The 17155-nt window shown below is 40.9% G+C and overlaps 3 protein-coding genes across 3 annotated transcripts; 1 reads left to right on the forward strand and 2 right to left on the reverse strand.

Moving 5' to 3' along the window:
- Positions 1-2125: 2125 nt before the first annotated feature.
- LOC136424627 (fibropellin-3-like) lies at positions 2126-3789 on the reverse strand. Its single transcript, XM_066413245.1, has 6 exons — positions 3765-3789; positions 3199-3336; positions 2886-3011; positions 2538-2663; positions 2323-2419; positions 2126-2153 (listed from the first exon to the last, which is right to left on the reverse strand). The coding sequence occupies exons 1-6, from the start codon at positions 3787-3789 to the stop codon at positions 2126-2128; spliced, it is 540 nt and encodes a 179-aa protein (XP_066269342.1).
- A 765-nt stretch (positions 3790-4554) lies between these two features.
- Positions 4555-8961, reverse strand: LOC136424628 (fibropellin-3-like). Its single transcript, XM_066413246.1, has 9 exons — positions 8644-8961; positions 8189-8223; positions 7835-8049; positions 7282-7389; positions 6711-6824; positions 6257-6370; positions 5646-5759; positions 5000-5100; positions 4555-4566 (listed from the first exon to the last, which is right to left on the reverse strand). The coding sequence occupies exons 1-9, from the start codon at positions 8875-8877 to the stop codon at positions 4555-4557; spliced, it is 1047 nt and encodes a 348-aa protein (XP_066269343.1). The 5' UTR covers positions 8878-8961.
- Positions 8962-10465: 1504 nt separating this feature from the next.
- On the forward strand, positions 10466-17153 carry LOC136424094 (isoamyl acetate-hydrolyzing esterase 1 homolog). The gene is made up of 6 exons (XM_066412518.1): positions 10466-10599; positions 11395-11447; positions 11990-12135; positions 12942-13103; positions 13834-13952; positions 14624-17153. Exons 1-6 carry the CDS (start codon positions 10519-10521, stop codon positions 14801-14803), a joined length of 741 nt encoding a protein of 246 aa, XP_066268615.1. The 5' UTR covers positions 10466-10518; the 3' UTR covers positions 14804-17153.
- The last annotated feature ends 2 nt before the right edge of the window (positions 17154-17155 follow it).

The raw sequence follows: 17155 nt of genomic DNA on the forward strand, positions 1-17155 counted from the left end.
GGTATGCTAGTAAGAGAAATGGGTCTGTAGTTTTCTGCTTTGTATTTTTCCCCTTTTTTGAAAACAGGGCACACATGGGCACACTTCCACTCGTCCGGTACAACCCCATTGTCGAGAGAGGCTTGGTACAGAAACGCAAGCGCTGGGGCCAGTTCCACGGCTACCTCTCTCAGGACTCGAGGGCTGATCTGGTCCGGTCCGCTAGCCTTTCTGGGGTCAAGGTTGCGGAGGAGCTTCTCAACACCGGCCGGAGTGATAGTTACGTTTTCAAGAAGGGGTTGCTCCGGATTTCTTAGAGGCATCTGTGTCCTGAGCTTAAATTCTTCCTCAGTAAAGTCTTCTCCAGAGCTGAAGGCTGACTGGAATTGGCGATTTAAAATCTCGGCCCTCTCTTTGTCATCTGTAACTAGCTTTCCTGCTTCTTTAAGCGGTGAGATACCTGTATTTTCATTTCTCTTTGACTTGATGAATGACCAAAAGTTCTTAGTTGGTTTGGGCTGGTCTAAGCAGTCCTCAGTAATCAGGCCTTGTACATGTGCCCAATACTCCCGTCTCAACTGCTGTTGAACTTGACGTTTATGTGACTTAAATGCTTGGAACAGGTCTGATCTTCCAGTTTTCTTGTATTTCTTATGGATTCTGTCTCGTCTTCTTATGAGTTTTAGGGTTTTATGGCTTATCCATGTAGGACTCCTCCTAGCAGGAATCTTCTTAAGGGGGATGTACTTCTGAACTCTTTCCTGCAGACCTGTTTTCAGGTCTGCCCACACAGCTTCAACGTCCGGTTTATCTGTATGGGAAGACAGAATTGAGTTTGTCAAATCTTTTGTTGCCTTCCGTAGGCCTTCCCAGTCAGCCTTTTTGAAGCACAAGACGTGCCGTTCTTTCTGACGAACCCGAGCATTTGTTATTTGAAGTTCAGCATAGGGGATGTCATGGTCGGACAAGCCAGGTACAATCTCAACACGAGGAAACAGAGAGGGGTGGTTTGTCACTATGATATCCAGAGTGTTTGTTCCTCTTGTGGGTTTTTCTACAATCTGTTCCATACCTAAGTCACTAATAATATCCACGAACTGTCGATGGATGTTTGGGTAAGATGAACCCGGCTTCAGTGTTCTCTCCTTCCAGTCCAGGTCAGGGAGGTTGAAGTCGCCACCTAGGACGACAATGGCGTTACTGGATTGGCATGCCAGTCTCACTGACTCCGCCATTTCTTTCAGACTATCCTCAAGTCCTTCATGTGGCCGGTAGTAGCTGCCAATCAGTAAGTCCCTTTTACCTCTAAGCTTGACCTTGGCCCACACAATCTCACAGTTCCTGTCAAGGCTGGTCTCCATCGTTGCCTCTAGGAGGTCTGACACGGCGACAAGAACTCCTCCGCCGTACTTGTTCCTGTCTTTTCTGTAAGTTTTTGAGTAGCCAGGGGGAAAAATTTCACTAGAACTAATTCCCGGCGTTTCCAGCCATGTTTCTGTTCCAAGAATTATGTCTGGTCTAAGACTTTGGATGAGATTGGCTAGTTCCGGCACTTTACCACGAACAGATTGGAAATTTATGTTTAATATACGTAGTGGACGATTTGTGTTCTTATCTTGTTGTCTTTGACGAGTTGGAGTAGAGCTGTGTATCGGGTGAAAGGAGTCGTCTGAGCAAAACGTGAGGTTTTCACTGCTTGTACTTGTACTACTAGACTCGTGGTTAATGGATTCACCCTCGACCCCATGTAGATCGAAGGCCACCGTGCTGTAATTCGGTGCATGACAGAAATCGCAGAACCACTTGACATCCGAGGCACCGAGATCAGAGTAAGATTGGGTTCCAATGTTCTGACACGATGCATGGAACCATCCTCCACAGGTCTCGCACTCAATACCCCGGACACTCCATCCTACTGTCCTTTCACAAATACCACAGGGAACACAGGAGGACTCATCATGTGACGATAATGTAGAGGTATGCGGTCTGGGCATTTCCTGGCCAACTTTTGGGGCTAAATACACTCCACTTGGTGGTGCTAAGAAATGAACAGGTAGAATGACTAACACTAGTAACAGTACAGTGAATGGCTGTACTGTTACTAGTACTAATTCGGCGCCACCAGGTGACCTCGATACGACCTTCCTCAACCGAAGTCAGGTACCCATTCACACCTGGGTGGAGTGAGGAAAGCCGTGTTAAGTGCCTTTCCCAAGGGCACAACATTGGGGCATATCAGTGGTTTCGAACCCGGGACCTTTCTGTCACATTTCAATCATGCAAGTGAAAAAATGGATGTTGCGAAAAAGAATACCTGTACATGTGACCCCGTCGCCTTCAAACCCAGTGTTACAGGTACAAGTGCCGTCCAGGGCCGGAGGGGCGTTGTCAGTACAGGTGGCGTCCGCGTGGCAGGTCGTAGTCGCGCAACCATCTATGTCTGTAGATAGTAATAGACACACCATGAATTCGAGTAATATTTGAAAGTTCATGTCCCATTTCAAGCAAGCAATTAGAAAAACAAAAAACAAACAAATGGATGTTGCCAAAAAGAATACCTGTACATGCGACACCGTTGCCTTCAAACCCAGTGTTACAGGTACAAGTGCCGTCCAGGGCCGGAGGGGCGTTGTCGGTACAAGTGGCGTCCGTGTGACACGTTGTAGTCGAGCAACCATCTATGTCTGTAGATAGGAATAGACACACCATGAATTCGAGTTATATTTGCAAGTTCGATAGCAAAGTTCTTTGTAGAAATCCAAGTGCATTTTTTTTCTAGACCGAGGTTTCGGTGACCGTCTGCTTCTATTACTCACTACAAGTAGGTGTCACTGCTAATAGATGCGGTCTCAAACGTTAAGTATTTAACCACATGTACTAATGTTTAAGGTAGCAGCACACAATACCTGTACATGAGACACCGTTGCCTTCAAACCCGGCGTTACAGGTGCAAGTGCCGTCCAGGGCCGGAGGGGCGTTGTCGGTACAAGTGGCGTCCGCGTGACACGTTGTAGTCGAGCAACCATCTATGTCTGTAGATAGTAATAGACACACCATGAATTCGAGTCATATTTGCAAGTTCGTGTCCAAGGGCTAAAATTCTAAACAAAGTTGATGTTATGGAAAAAATACGTTATTTGATCAACGAAGACATTTTCTATGTAACGTGTTTATAACCGAAAAAGCAGACAGAGTAAAAGGGAAAAGAAATTGTCGTACCTGTACATCCACTGCCGCTACTTGTTCCGTCGCCTTCGTACCCAGTGTTGCAGGTACAAGTCGCATCAAGGGCGGGAGCAGCATTGTCGGAACAGCTGGCGTCCACATGACACGGGTTGGGCGAACAGCCGTCTATGTCTGGAATTACAAATGCAGCATCAATTAGAATTATCATTAACATATGCGGTCTTAATCTATCAAATCTAAGAAATACATCAATCATATCCCAAACAAACATTCCAACATAAAACAGATTCATCATTCATCGTTGTGGCTCTTGTCGTTCCTTTATTTCCGACAAGACCCTCATAACCATAACCAAGGAGGTTTAAACCTCCTGATTTTAAACCTCCTTGCAATAACCATGTCATAACATTCCACATCAAAATTAGAATATCAAAATGGCGACACCCCTTCCCATCAGACATCACTCCCTTAGCATGATGAGAAACAAAATGGCAACGCCAAAGGGGATGGGACAGAAACCACCAATATAGGTTTTGCTATCGCAAACCTGGAAAATAGTCTATGTAAATAGACTTCCAACGTAAGTCATACCTGTACACCCAGTTCCGCCACTTGCGAGTCCATCGCCTTCATACCCAGTGTTACAGGTACAAGTCGCATCGAGGGCGGGAGCGGGCTTATCGGAACAGCCGGCATTCGCGTCGCACGGATTGGTCAAACAGGCGTCTATGTCTGTAGATAGGAACACCCAATGATAACGAATAATTAGCTTCTGTTAATAAATACGAAGTTAGATTCTGATTGCGGTTAGATCACGCCAGTTCTAGTTTGTACGTTTTAGGGCCAACTCCGCTAAAATAGGTATACTTGTTAAAGGAATGCAGTGGTAAAAGAAATCTAGTACTATGTGATTTTGTGGCCATACTTATGTCGTTTTTTTATTGCTCATGAGGACTGGCTTTTGCAGTACACACCTCGACCTGTGGACATGACCAAAAGTGGACGATAATGAGTACCGCTCGATAATGTTGGTACCCCTATGTTAACTATGAAACTTTCAAATATAAGTTCTTTGGTTGATGGTGTCTTGATAGGAACAACCACACGGAAATACATTTTTGTAAAGTTGGTGAGTTGTATTTTGTGCGTCAGTGACGCGTTACCTGCGGCGCAGAGTGTCCCCTCGTACCCGGTCGCACAGTTACACGTGAAACCGTTAACTCCATCGACACAGGCGCCTCCATTCTCACAAGGACTGCTGGCACATTCATCAATGTCTGGGAAAAGTATTGGAATAGTGTTAAAATTGAAAGAAAAGATTAAACATATGTTTTCAATGATAGCTCCATGGAGGTTAGACATAAGATGATAAGATATGCAATACAAATGTTACCCAGGCAGCTGGATATGTTTTGGTTAACAGTCAGATGTTTCAAATATCCGCTACATTTCGCCAGTGACAGGTCCCTTCAGTTATAATTACCGACGAAACCTACCCATTCAGTTACTAACGAAAGACAGCCTATGTTAGCTAAAACATCTGACTATTTACAAACCGTATCCAGTTGCGTGAATAACTTTTGTATCGTGTATAACGTTATATTTTCAACCAACCAACCAACCAACCAACAAATAAAGAAATAAACAATATTATCATCGTCAAATCACATATGATTTTTTTATGTCGTATGTTCAAACTGATCATATTAAGTAAAGAAACTTGATTGCATGTCCGTGTTATTTGTAAAGAATCAAAATAAAATATACTATTAGGCTCGCCCCTGAGGCGTCGCCCAAAGGTTATGACAGTACAATACATACTTGTGTCACAAACGTCCCCCTCGTATCCATCCGCGCAGTTACATGTGAACAGGTCCACCCCATCCACACAGACTCCGCCGTTCTGACAGGGGCCGCTGTCGCATTCGTTAACGTCTTCGTAAAAAAAAAGCAACGGAAAATTACTATTGCTGTCATTTTGATATCACGCAATGTTCGTGGACGATGACAACAGTATTGTGCAACGTTTCACAAACAATATTCATCAGTAGCGTTAACCATAGATACCAATTAACGTATTTTACACCTTAAAGATAACATTCTGTCAAATACTCAAAACTTACTTAAATCCATGATATTGGGTACCTATCTGAGTAATGAGGCTGTTGAAGTGCCTTTTAACATGCTCGAGACACTAGTACTTTCTCGATCACGTTACCCTCGTTTTACGTCCTTTCCGAAAGACGAATGCAGATCCAACCAGGATTGGAGCAATGAGCTCAGCGGTGAGACTGCTACCAACTGAGCTACAGGGACATCCGATCCCTAGCAATAAAGCTGAATCATTTTCTTTTCAGTCAGTAGTATATGGCGTGTAGAAAGCACCGCAAAATCCACTAAGAGCAGTACCTCTCTGTGCCTCCCGATTTGTAAGGTACCTCCGGCTCACCTTATACTACTTCAGTCTTGAGTAGACATACCTGACCCACACACCGTTCCACCGTATCCGGCCTGACAGGTACAGGTGAACTGGTTGATGCCGTCCTGACACGTTCCTCCGTTTTGACAGGGACTACTGGTGCACTCGTCGACATCTGTGGACAAGAAGGTACCGTGAACATTCTCAAAGAACATTATGTTTCATCGTTTTGGATACCTCTCCATAAAATAGAAACTTATACAACCTGCTTCGCAAAGTGAAATCCTCAGAAATGTGGACTAGCGTTTTTGGTGCTGCAGCTTACCTTGTACTGGACCTGTCCTTGGTGCTGAACCTTCTCTTCTTTATACACATAAACACGCATGCACACACAGACACACGCGCACACACACACACACGCGCGCGCGCGCACACAAACAAACACAGACACACGCACACACGCCCAAGCGAGCGCACTCACAATCCTGATCTGCACCTCCTGTATCACCCACCTTTCTTGCCGTTTATATGCATGTTGTTGTTGTATTTTGGCGACGTTCCCTGCCTATCATAACTACAGACTAACAGTCCACGTGACTTGGGCTAATACTAAATATATATGCATCATGCACTTTAGAATATCGTTCAGACAAGTATGAATTAACCACCTACCGATGTCGCACAATGTTCCGTTGAATCCGTATGCACATGTGCAGGAGAACTGGCTGATTCCCTCCTCACATGTCCCACCATTTTGGCACGGGCTGCCGGCACACTCGTCAACATCTGAAGTAATAACAGAACGACCAGAGATGGCAAACGTCACCCTCTTAATGCTTTGCGAACACTACAGTCTCATGGACAGACAAAAATGTGTAGTAGTATTGAGGAATAACTGCGTTATGAATATTGGGAATCGCAGAAATATGCATAGACATATAGACACACAGACAACAAAAAAACATACGAATAAACAGACACATATTAACACGTACAAATTTAACACCTAAACATCCACATATAACACACACAAACATCCTAACACATTCACTCACTCCCACGCACGCACACACATAGACAAGCAACCAAACAGGCGTTATCTAGCCTCCATTCAATATTACATTACCCGTTTCGCAGTTGCTGCCAGCGTATCCGCTCAGACAGGTGCAGTTGTAGCCGTCAACACCGTCACTACACGTGCCGCCGCTCTGACAGGGGTTACTGGAACACTCGTCAATATCTGTGAGGGTATATGTGGGGTTTTGAGAAAAGTTTATTTTACTGGGCTTTTAGTAAAGTTTATTTTGATGCACTGTCATATGAACACAAACAAACAAACAAACAAAACAAAAACAAAAAAGGCAGGCCTAAAACACGACCTCCCCGTAAACCGGTAGTTTTTTCATCATATTATTGACCTCATGACCTGGAATGTCTGTCAGTTGTTACGCAAGATTGATAAATAAATAATTCTGGTAACTCTGAGCTTCACTTCCTGTCAATCTGGCAACTTTGACCTTTACTTCCAGTCACTCTGCAGTGAACGTGACTGGTATATGGAGAATACACAATGCTAAAACACAGAAGAACAGACACACCAAAAACGATACCTCCGTTATAGGGGGTAAACGTTATGCCATTAAGATAGATTTTGTGGGCGTAAAATATTCTTGCATGTAATAATATCTAGCACTTACCTGTCTCACACAATGTTCCGTTGAACCCTGATGCGCATGTGCAGAAGAATTGGTTGACATGGTCGGTACACGTGCCGTTATTTTGGCACAGCTGCCACGAGCATTCGTCTGTTGACGAAAAAAACAAACACATAATCTCTAACTCGTACACAGGTATTATTCTATTCTTTTGAACAACAGAGAAACACGATTTGATTTCACTACTGCAGAAGAGCATATTTTACAGCGATGTTTTTTTCATCGCTTAAAAAAATCATTCCCTTAACATTTCAAAGTTGTGAACAGATAAATACTGTAAATGCAGAAATGTTCGTCGAACTTCGTGGGGATTTGATTTGGCGGTAGGGAGAAAATGGATTGTTCAGGGTGGTTTTGAGTTTGCGTTTGAAACAATTGTCGCGCTACAGTCATACAATGGAACAGCTTTTCGCGGTGGTTTTAAGTTTGCTGTTAAGAGTTAATCGCGAAAACAGCGAACATGTGCATAAAACCGCTGCGAATATTTCTGCATTTACAGTAAGTAGATAGTAAAGATTTTGACAAATTTACCAACCTCTTGAGATGATGATGAAGACTGCTAGTAGAGCCCCTGCAAGAATGACCGCTCCTACTGAACCGGCTACTGTCAGTTTTACCTTCCACGTCGTCCCAGTGCCTGCTCCTGTTTTAACGGGGCCAAGCTTACTCTTTCCCGCCCAGCCCGATCTGGAACCGGAGACTTCTACTAGCGATGGTTTATTTTTCTGTCCAATCGGCGACAAGGTATGCCTGTATACGTACAAGACGCAAAGGTTTTATCGTATACGTACTGTATCTAACTGGACTGCGTCTGTTTGAGACAAACTTTATCACCCATATAAAATTCAATTGCTGTGGGCCAAAGAAAATAGAAAAAAAAGAAACTCACGTTGACGTTGGTCCGAGACGACTCCCTCCCGATCTCTGTACAACAAACGAGCAATAAAATTTCATTTGAAAACCAATGAGTAACAAAATATGATCGAAGAGAGGAGTGACGTGCTAGTCCAGCAAGTGTTTTACCAACTAAACAGTCATTTTATATGGAACACGATGCACGTTTTTGAAATCTATTTATACTTATCCAATTTTGTCTAAAGTTCAACAACATGCCAGACCTGAAAAACAGTACTAACTCTGTTTATTTCTAAACTCCAAGGTATCCACATAGAGGTATCTAGCCATACTAGCTACATATGGATATGTTTTTACCCATGGATACTGCAAAATGGGGTATGCTGTTTCACAATCAATTGCAAGAGTCTTGACAAAGCTACTAGTGTGGGAATCAAACGTCCGAAGCCTTTCGTGCATGATTTGAGCCCGTAAAAACGTTGTCCTTACCGGTAGGATGTTATAGTCGGCTAGTGGGATACCCTTGGCCCCGTAGTCAGCGACAGGAGAGAGTCTAGTAACAGGTAACAATCTGCCTTCGGTACCGATCGGTGCTAGTCGTAGAGGGGGGAGGGTATGGCTGCCAGCTGCGGTGATCCCTCCCGCTTCCGAACCCCCAACCGAGCCTCCCGGTACATCGCTGGGCGACGTCAACGGCTCCAGTCTTAAAGGTTTCTTCTCCATCGTCTAAAACAAGCCGTTCTTTACGCAAATTCTTAAGCAAAAGTAGGCTGGACACCTGCGTTGTTGGCATGTCTTCGCAGCAAGAAAATATTGTCAGGGTGATATTTTGTTTCAAGCTTTTATTGTTTAACACGGTGTACCTAACAGGACCTTTTATGTTTGCTGTTAAATGGCACGCGGGGTAGAATTGCCGGCCTTGACCATACTTTTATGGATCATAACGCAAGATTAAAGGATAATTTACAAAATAGGAAAATAAAATACAATTTTCGAGAGAGGTGTATTCAGGAATGCCAATGTGGCATATCACAACATGTTGTACTGTACAGGTTAGCGACAAGAGTATTTCTGATGAAAAGGTCTAAACTTATTTGTAAACTTTCTGGGTCTCAATCTCTTGACTTGATATAGGTGTTACGCACAAATGAAGAATTTATAAGTCTGTGAAACTTTTAACTCACTAACAGTTTACTTTAGGCACTGGTATTTGCTTGATGTGTGATCGGTTCGCAAAAAGAAAGAACTTCCCGTTTTAGTCTCTTTCTGATTATCGAAAAGGGTGATTTCTACTAGTATACTAAGAAATGGCGTGGTCAATATGGCCTATGGCTTGTACAATTGTGGACCGGCATACAAATAAATCAAACCACAATTCGTATAAAGGAATTTTCACGTAGTACGTAGTGTTCAGATGTTTAAGTATATTTTGTAGTACACGGCATGCATGTAAGTGTGAAATGTATGGTTAATATTAGGTATAAGATTGTGTATTTTAACAATTTCTATGTTACACCCTTTGTACAATACATGGCCTACTTTTCAATACCTGTGCTGTCATTTTCATTTATTCATTAAGAAAAAAAAACACATATGTATCTGAAAAAAAATCCCACCTTACATCACCAGAAACTTCTAAAAAAAGAATCCCTGTATTTTGTGCACATGTAGTAACACAAAACCACCTTACTTGACAGCAACATAAAGACCTTGCTAGGGGCACCGATATCTGATAGTGTTGTTATTACTTTTGGTGTATTGTTACCCTCGGCCCCACTGCCAAAGTAAGCTTTGCCACGAGACTTTAGTGGGCAAGTTCCATTTTTTCTCAGCGGACAGTAACGTTTATCAATTTTTACTTGCTTTCCCGCCCATCTGGACCTGCTTAATTTTTTTCCTTATTTCTTTTTATAAGAAAACATTAAGTACTATTGTCCCTCAATGTAGCGTTTTTCTTTACAAATAGACTGGACCCTTATTTTATTCTCGTTTTCAGACAATTTATCAGGGCTTATACATTTTGTGGTCCGCTAAAACGTACTATTCAAAAGACAAATGGCGGAAAATTAAAGGCAGAAAAAAGGGTGAAAATTTATGAATCTTATACTTTCCAACCGTGCGCGTTTCTAGTTTGCCTGTCACTCTGTGTTTTATTCGCGTTTTCAGAAAACAATTTCAGCGCTTATACTTTACATGGTTCCCTAAAACGTTGTATTCAAAAGATAAACGGCATAAAATCAAAGAAACTGACAGAAAAAGGGCGAAAATTTGTAAATTTTGACAATCTCCAATCTTTTGTCGTCAGAAAACAGGTGGCAAAACGACAGGTGGTTGGATTTCCCAGCATTCCTAGCGATAATCAAAATGGCCGCCTCCTGTGATCAGAGAAAACCCGGCTTGAAAATCTGGCCAAAAGTCATCTTATTTGGGGACTCCATAACCCAGGTAAGTCGCCAAAATGTGTCTTTCATGTCCCTGTATATTTTGAGTCTTACCATAGACATATGCGTCGTTTCATCCTTTTTTTAGGTGGCAATGAAATAACAGTATCGGTCCTAGGCTAGAGGGGGGGGGGGGTATTTTTGTTGTCCATCGGAAAGATATTAAAATCATAATCTTTTATAGCAGTCGTTATAAATTTTTTTGTCAAGATTGCAGTTTGGTTGGCTTAAACCTTAGTGATGACTCATAAGCTTTTAGATTTAATTTCTTGCATGAAATTGATTTACATGTGGAGGCAAGTGCATAGTAATGTAATAATTCATAGTAACATACTATTGAATAATTCGATCACCACGTAGTGGACAAAGAAATTATGCCCAAATCAGCGAGAATATAAAGCAATGTTTGAAATTGCAGAAAATCCACATTGCATTGTAAGAAATTGCAGAATCCGGATGGATTTTATAACTAGTTCGCATGGTTTTAATTTCATGTTAAAGGGAAAATGCAGTGTTCACCGTGGCTTTAAGTTTGCGGCAGCACTATAGTCACATACTGCTAAAGTCTTGGACAAAAAAAATTGCGGTGGTTTTAAGTTCGTGATGAAACAGTAGACGCGAAAACTGCAAACATACAACAACCACAAATATTTTTACATTTACAGTATTTCGGGGTCGGTGGGACTTGGGTATACACAAACACAATTACACATTTACCACACCTCGAATACTTTGGTTCTCATGAACAATTCATAAATGCACAAATGTTAAGATCTTGCCTGTGTGTTTGTTCATACAGTATGCCTTTAACGATGGAGGTTGGGGTGCAGCACTACAAGAACTTCTACAAAGGTAAAATACACAATTATGAATATAAATAGGATGATAGTATTGTGCTGTATTATCATTAATTAAACATATTATAAACACATGACAAGCAAGGTTCTTCAAAGAAACTCGCAATGGTTAAAAAGCTAACCCTAGTCCTCCAAGTGTAAACTAAACTTACTTTAATCCATTCATTTTTGCAAGGACTTACTAGTACTAGTACCCAAACTCCAGCTATCCAGGGCTGTACTCGTGGGTTGACCGGTTACAGGGCAGCTGCTATGAGCATGATTAAATCTGGCTAGTTTTATTGTAGAAGGGAAAAGCAGATGAGTTTGGAAATATTTTAAGTTTGTGGTTGAAACAATTCTGTAGTTAAGTAATTATTATACTTTGGAAATGCATTTTTGCGGTGTCATGAATTTGTGGTAGAGTGCACTGGTTACCGTGAAAACCGTGAAAATAAAACTAACGCAAACATTTCAAGTTTTAATCTAAAGCCAGATGAAGTATATAATATTTAGGGCAACTTGATCGAATCATCTTTTTATTTCTTATCTACATAGGAAATGTGACATCATCTGCCGAGGCTTCTCGGGTTACAACACAACGTGGGCCAACATGATACAACCACAGGTCATCAACAAGGAGAACGCCTCCGATGTTGTACTAGTCATTATATTCTTTGGTGCTAACGACTCTTCCTTAAAAGGTAGGATGTGATTGTTTGTTTCTGTATCTGTATCTGTATCTATATAGCCGGTACAACCGCCATTAGGCGTAACACAGCAGCTTCGCAGGCACGCGGCGCGGCAGCAGCTGGTTATATTACACAGAACGGTCTGTTACACCTAGTCTTTGCATATCTGACTGCAACCGTTCTTTAAAGCTACTTAGTAAAGATGCTCCTACAGTACCTGATGACAACGAGCTCCATTCTACTATGGTTCTCGAAAAATACGAATTTTTGAACATATCAATCCTTGGCTGATAACTCTGGTACTTAAAAGCATGACTATTTCTAGTCCGCTTTTGAGCTGGCATTAGATTATTTACTTATCAGTCGGTACGTCCACAAGTTTATTAGTCATTTTTTTTCTTTTGCATAACCAGTAAACAGCCTTTAAGCACAAAAGTTTTAAGACCAGAAATTTGATCCACTGAAACCAGAAACATTCTTGATACATGTACTAAGTAAACTTTGACATTTTCCCTGAACTTTGACCATTACCCCTAATGTAGAGGTTAACCCACAACAACATGTACCACTGGGAACCAACTAAAATAACCTCAACAACTAATGTAAATTGACAATTATTCCTTTATTCTGAGTGCAATCCACTACTACCAGAGCTCCTACACTCGCTACCCAGAAAAAAAATCAAGGCAGCAAGTCTAGGAGCTTGGGTAGTACTGTAAATCCATTTAATATTGCGGTTGGCAATTTTAGTGATTAGGGGAAAGGGAGTATAGGCTACCATTCAAGGACTTTGAAAATTGACTTTTCCCCTATTCCAGAGGAGAACCCACAACAACATGTACCACTGGAAACCTACAAGAACAACCTCAGGGACATGGTCCACTACCTCCTTGGCCAGGGCATCGGCCCCGAGAAGATCATCCTCATCACCCCCCCTCCACTGGACGAGGCTGAATGGGGGAAGGTCTGTAAAGAAAAAGGTAGGGAAATTCACAAATGTTAACATTCATTAATGCGTCACTTTGTAACATTTTTGTGCCAAAATTTTGAACTATTTTTTTGGTTATATATTAACATTCTTTCAAGTGGCATTACGTAACAATTTGATGCAAAAAATTGAAAAGTACAAGATAGAAAAAAAATGTGAATGACATCTTCTACCAAATTTTAAAACATTTGTGACATTATCTCATATTTGTGACGTTGATGGTTTGTGCAAAAACAGCCCACACAAGGTATGCCCTTTTCGCAAAATGCACACCCACAAGACGTAAACAAAGATTTGAATGAACGGTTTTCTGCTAGGAGTCTTTCGCCACTACAATTTCGAGCTCAAATCAATCCTGGAGTACTTGGAAAACAACAAGAATGGCTGATAGCTGCGATACACACCCAAAATTGTCAGCTTTCAAACATGCTCGTGTCATATATGGCATAATATTTTTGCACTTTCACTCCCTGAAAGGTACTATGAAATAGGGTGTGGTCAAATCACCTTAGTAAAGAAATGACCAGGAAATTAGCTTTTGTTTCGTCCTGATGTTACATATACATGGTCTCTGCCTATGTAACATAATGTTGCTTTGACAAAGTTGTTGTACACGACCAGAAGGGATTGTTGGGGGAGAGGGGATGCCACATTAATATTGTAGCATTGTTTTTATGGACTGTGATATATGTTATGTCACATTTTTGTGTTGTGTCTTTCAGGTTTAAAGTTGAACAGGTTGAATGCAGTGACTGGGCAGTATGCCAAGATGTGCTGTGAGGTGGCTGTGGAGAAACAGACGTCGTGTGTCGACCTGTACACCTACATGCAGAATGAAAAGGTTAGTATTATCATGATGCTGGTCATCTCTCTGTCTCTCTCTTTATCCCTCCCTCTCTCTATCCTCTCCCTTTCCCTTTATCTCATACTCTCCTGATCTCTCTCTTTCCTTCATTCTTTCTCTTTCTGTCTCTCCATCTCTTTTTCAAAACCTCTTTTCTCTTTCTGCCTCTCTCCATTTCTTCATCTCTCTCTGTATCTCTTGTCCCTCTCCATCTATCTCCATCTCTCTGTACCTCTTTTCCCTTTCTATCTCTTTCTCCATCTCTCTAACTCTTTGTCTCCTCTCTCCCTCTCTCCCTCTCCCTCTCTCTCTTTCTCTCCCTCTTTCTCTCTCTTCTTTCTGCCTCACTTTCTCCACCTTTTTCTGATTCTCTTGCCCCATCTCTTTCTCCTCTATCTGATGTGCAGTGGCTGGTTATAGCACACAGACCAATCCTGACTGTCTATCACAATTAGCAGTTCAACCAAAGAGAGCATGGCAATTAGTGTTTCGACCAATTAGAGAGTGACTGGACTTATTTTTCTTTGGCATTTCTATGTTTAGACGGAGGTGGGGGGGCTATGAGATTGATCTGTTCATATCCTAACTCTACCTGTCATCTAAAGCTATCAAGTGAAGACGCTCCTACAATATTTGAAGACAACAGTAACAGATTTTTTGTGTTCCAGGACTGGCGTAAGTTTCTCTCGGACGGGCTCCACCTCTCGAGGGAAGGGAGCCAGTTTCTCGCCCGGTGCCTTTCCCCCATCGCTCAGGACAAGACAGATCACCTCCCCTTCATCTTCCCTCACTGGGACAGTATAGACACCAGCAAACCTGAGAAATCCTTGTTATATCCACACAACTAGGTCCAGCACTCTGGGTGTACAGAAAGTGCAAAATGGAACAAATGGAGCAAAATTGAACGAAATGAAAAACAGAAAACTCAAAATGAAACTTAATGGGTTACAGTATCAAATAAACTGAAATAAAATCAATGGAAATATTTTCTTCCATTTTGCTCTATATTCTATTCCGTTTTGTTCCATTTTGCACTTTATGTACACCAAACACTCTCACTCCATACTCCGTATTAACCTCAGTAACTAAAATGTAGAACAAGATGATTGCTTGTTTGGCTATAGGAACAACATTGTCGAAATTAAAAGTTATTTTAAGTTCTCCTGAACCATACTTGTTGTCTATGGCATCTCCAATTTGAAGCCCTTTGGCCACACAACTTTGTGCAATCACTACAGCAGGGGGCTAGTCCACTGTTAGTAGTGTGTGTTCAGCTAACAGGCTCTTTCCCAAATGCTGAGTGTTTATTAAACAAGACAGGATAAAACTTACTTTGAAGCTACATGTATTTGGAACTTTTTAAAAAAGATTGACTGGAAGGTTTACAATATAAAGACATCCGACGATCTATTTATTTGTTTCATTTTGCATAACCAGTCTTTGCTTTGAACAAATTACAACTAGTATGTTATTCCTATAGCCAAACTACATTTTCATCAATGGAAAGTCTTTTTAAGGTGTAGAAATGTTGAACAAAGAAGCACAACGTTAAACAAGTCGTACCAATTAGAACTAGTTCTTAGTAGACTGGTTAGTAAGGACTTTTCAGGAATTTCGAATCTACAATACATTTTAAACCACAAGGAAAGAAAAAGTAGCATGGAAGACTTTGCACTAGACGATACCCTACATGTATGTAAATTTCACCCTCAAGATGCACTGAGATTGCTTATTATTCTCCTTAAACAATGGGTGGAAAAAGTTATTAGTAGAACTTGCTGTTTCACTCACAACAAAATGTAATGTAGTCGGCAGAACGATTATCATATTGTTCTATCATTTGTGACGTTATACTTTTGTGGTCTTTTAAAGAACATGAGGCAAAGGTGGCGAGGGTTATTTCGAGGGGATGAAATAAGTTCAAAAACAAGCGAGTTAATGGTTGCAAAATGCATTGTGGGCAATATGTCAAGATTGAAGGCTCCTGGGACAAGTTAAACATGTTTGGACATGTATCAAGCAAGAACTGTTTACAAGTTAAGAATGTTCACCTTTGACATATTACCCATGATGCATCTTGCTGTGCATGAGCACTTGGAACCATGAACTTGCTTATTACAGGGAGTAAAAGTAGTGATGTGAATGCACGGCCAAATTGCTGTATAAATTGACATTTTTTGTTGGGTTATTTCAGGCCCCTTGATGTAGAAATACAGTGAAATACTTCATGTATAGCAAGGCTAAATTTTAGTGACAATGAAGCAACAAATTATTGGGCATTGTTTTTCCTACTTTGCCAAAATAAATCACTAAGTTCACAGTGTATGTAAGCATAAGCTAATTAGTAACCCAACATATGCAGCTTTCTTTCTTTTTTTTCTAAGTAAGAAGAAGCAGAAAGTATTGCTCTTCTACAATGTTACATCTCAGGAAGACCTGGTTAGCTTTTAACCAAAAGTATCTTTAATTTGAACCATCTACACTACACTTAAACTCTTCCCCCTGACTTCTGTCCCAATAACTTATACAACATTGGGTGAATTTATGAAAAAGCCAGTTCACTGTATACTAGGGTGTCACAAGCCAACAACGTTTTAACCATGGTAAAAAAGTGTCAAATTCTGACACCATCTTCTAAATCTACACTAAACTTTCACTCTTCAAAATTGGGATATGTTTGATAATCATTGTAACAATATTGTTGTGAACATAATCTTGTCTTAAAAGCTGGTGTAAAATTTGTATGGAAATTTGATATAATGTTACTTGAATGTGTTAAATATTTGAGAGTTTTTGTTGCATGGTTTATGAAATCATTTTGTGTATCAAATATTTCAAATTTTGAAATAATATGCTTGTGAAAGGTAGTAAGTTGGTCAAAATTTGATTCTTTCAAAGATTCTTACAAATGTGGCATGTAAATGTTTTGCCGTTAAGCCTCCATACTTGTAACACTAATGTTTTTAATTGTAATCCTTCGTGGAAAAATTATTGTGCGTACACAATTTTGTTGCTCAAGGTGTATCAAACTGCCTTATACATTGTATGTTTTGTGCGACAAAACCAATGTTATGCTTTAAGTGCTGTCTATAGTCAGTTTAACTGAAAGTTGTCTCTGTTCAGTGTTATTTATGAATGTATAGCTTGATAATCAATCAACAGTGGTGAAGGGTGAATATAGGGAAATTGTGCAAGAAATG

The sequence above is a fragment of the Branchiostoma lanceolatum genome, chromosome 18 (genome assembly GCF_035083965.1).
Source record: "Branchiostoma lanceolatum isolate klBraLanc5 chromosome 18, klBraLanc5.hap2, whole genome shotgun sequence".
Lineage (NCBI taxonomy): Eukaryota > Metazoa > Chordata > Leptocardii > Amphioxiformes > Branchiostomatidae > Branchiostoma > Branchiostoma lanceolatum.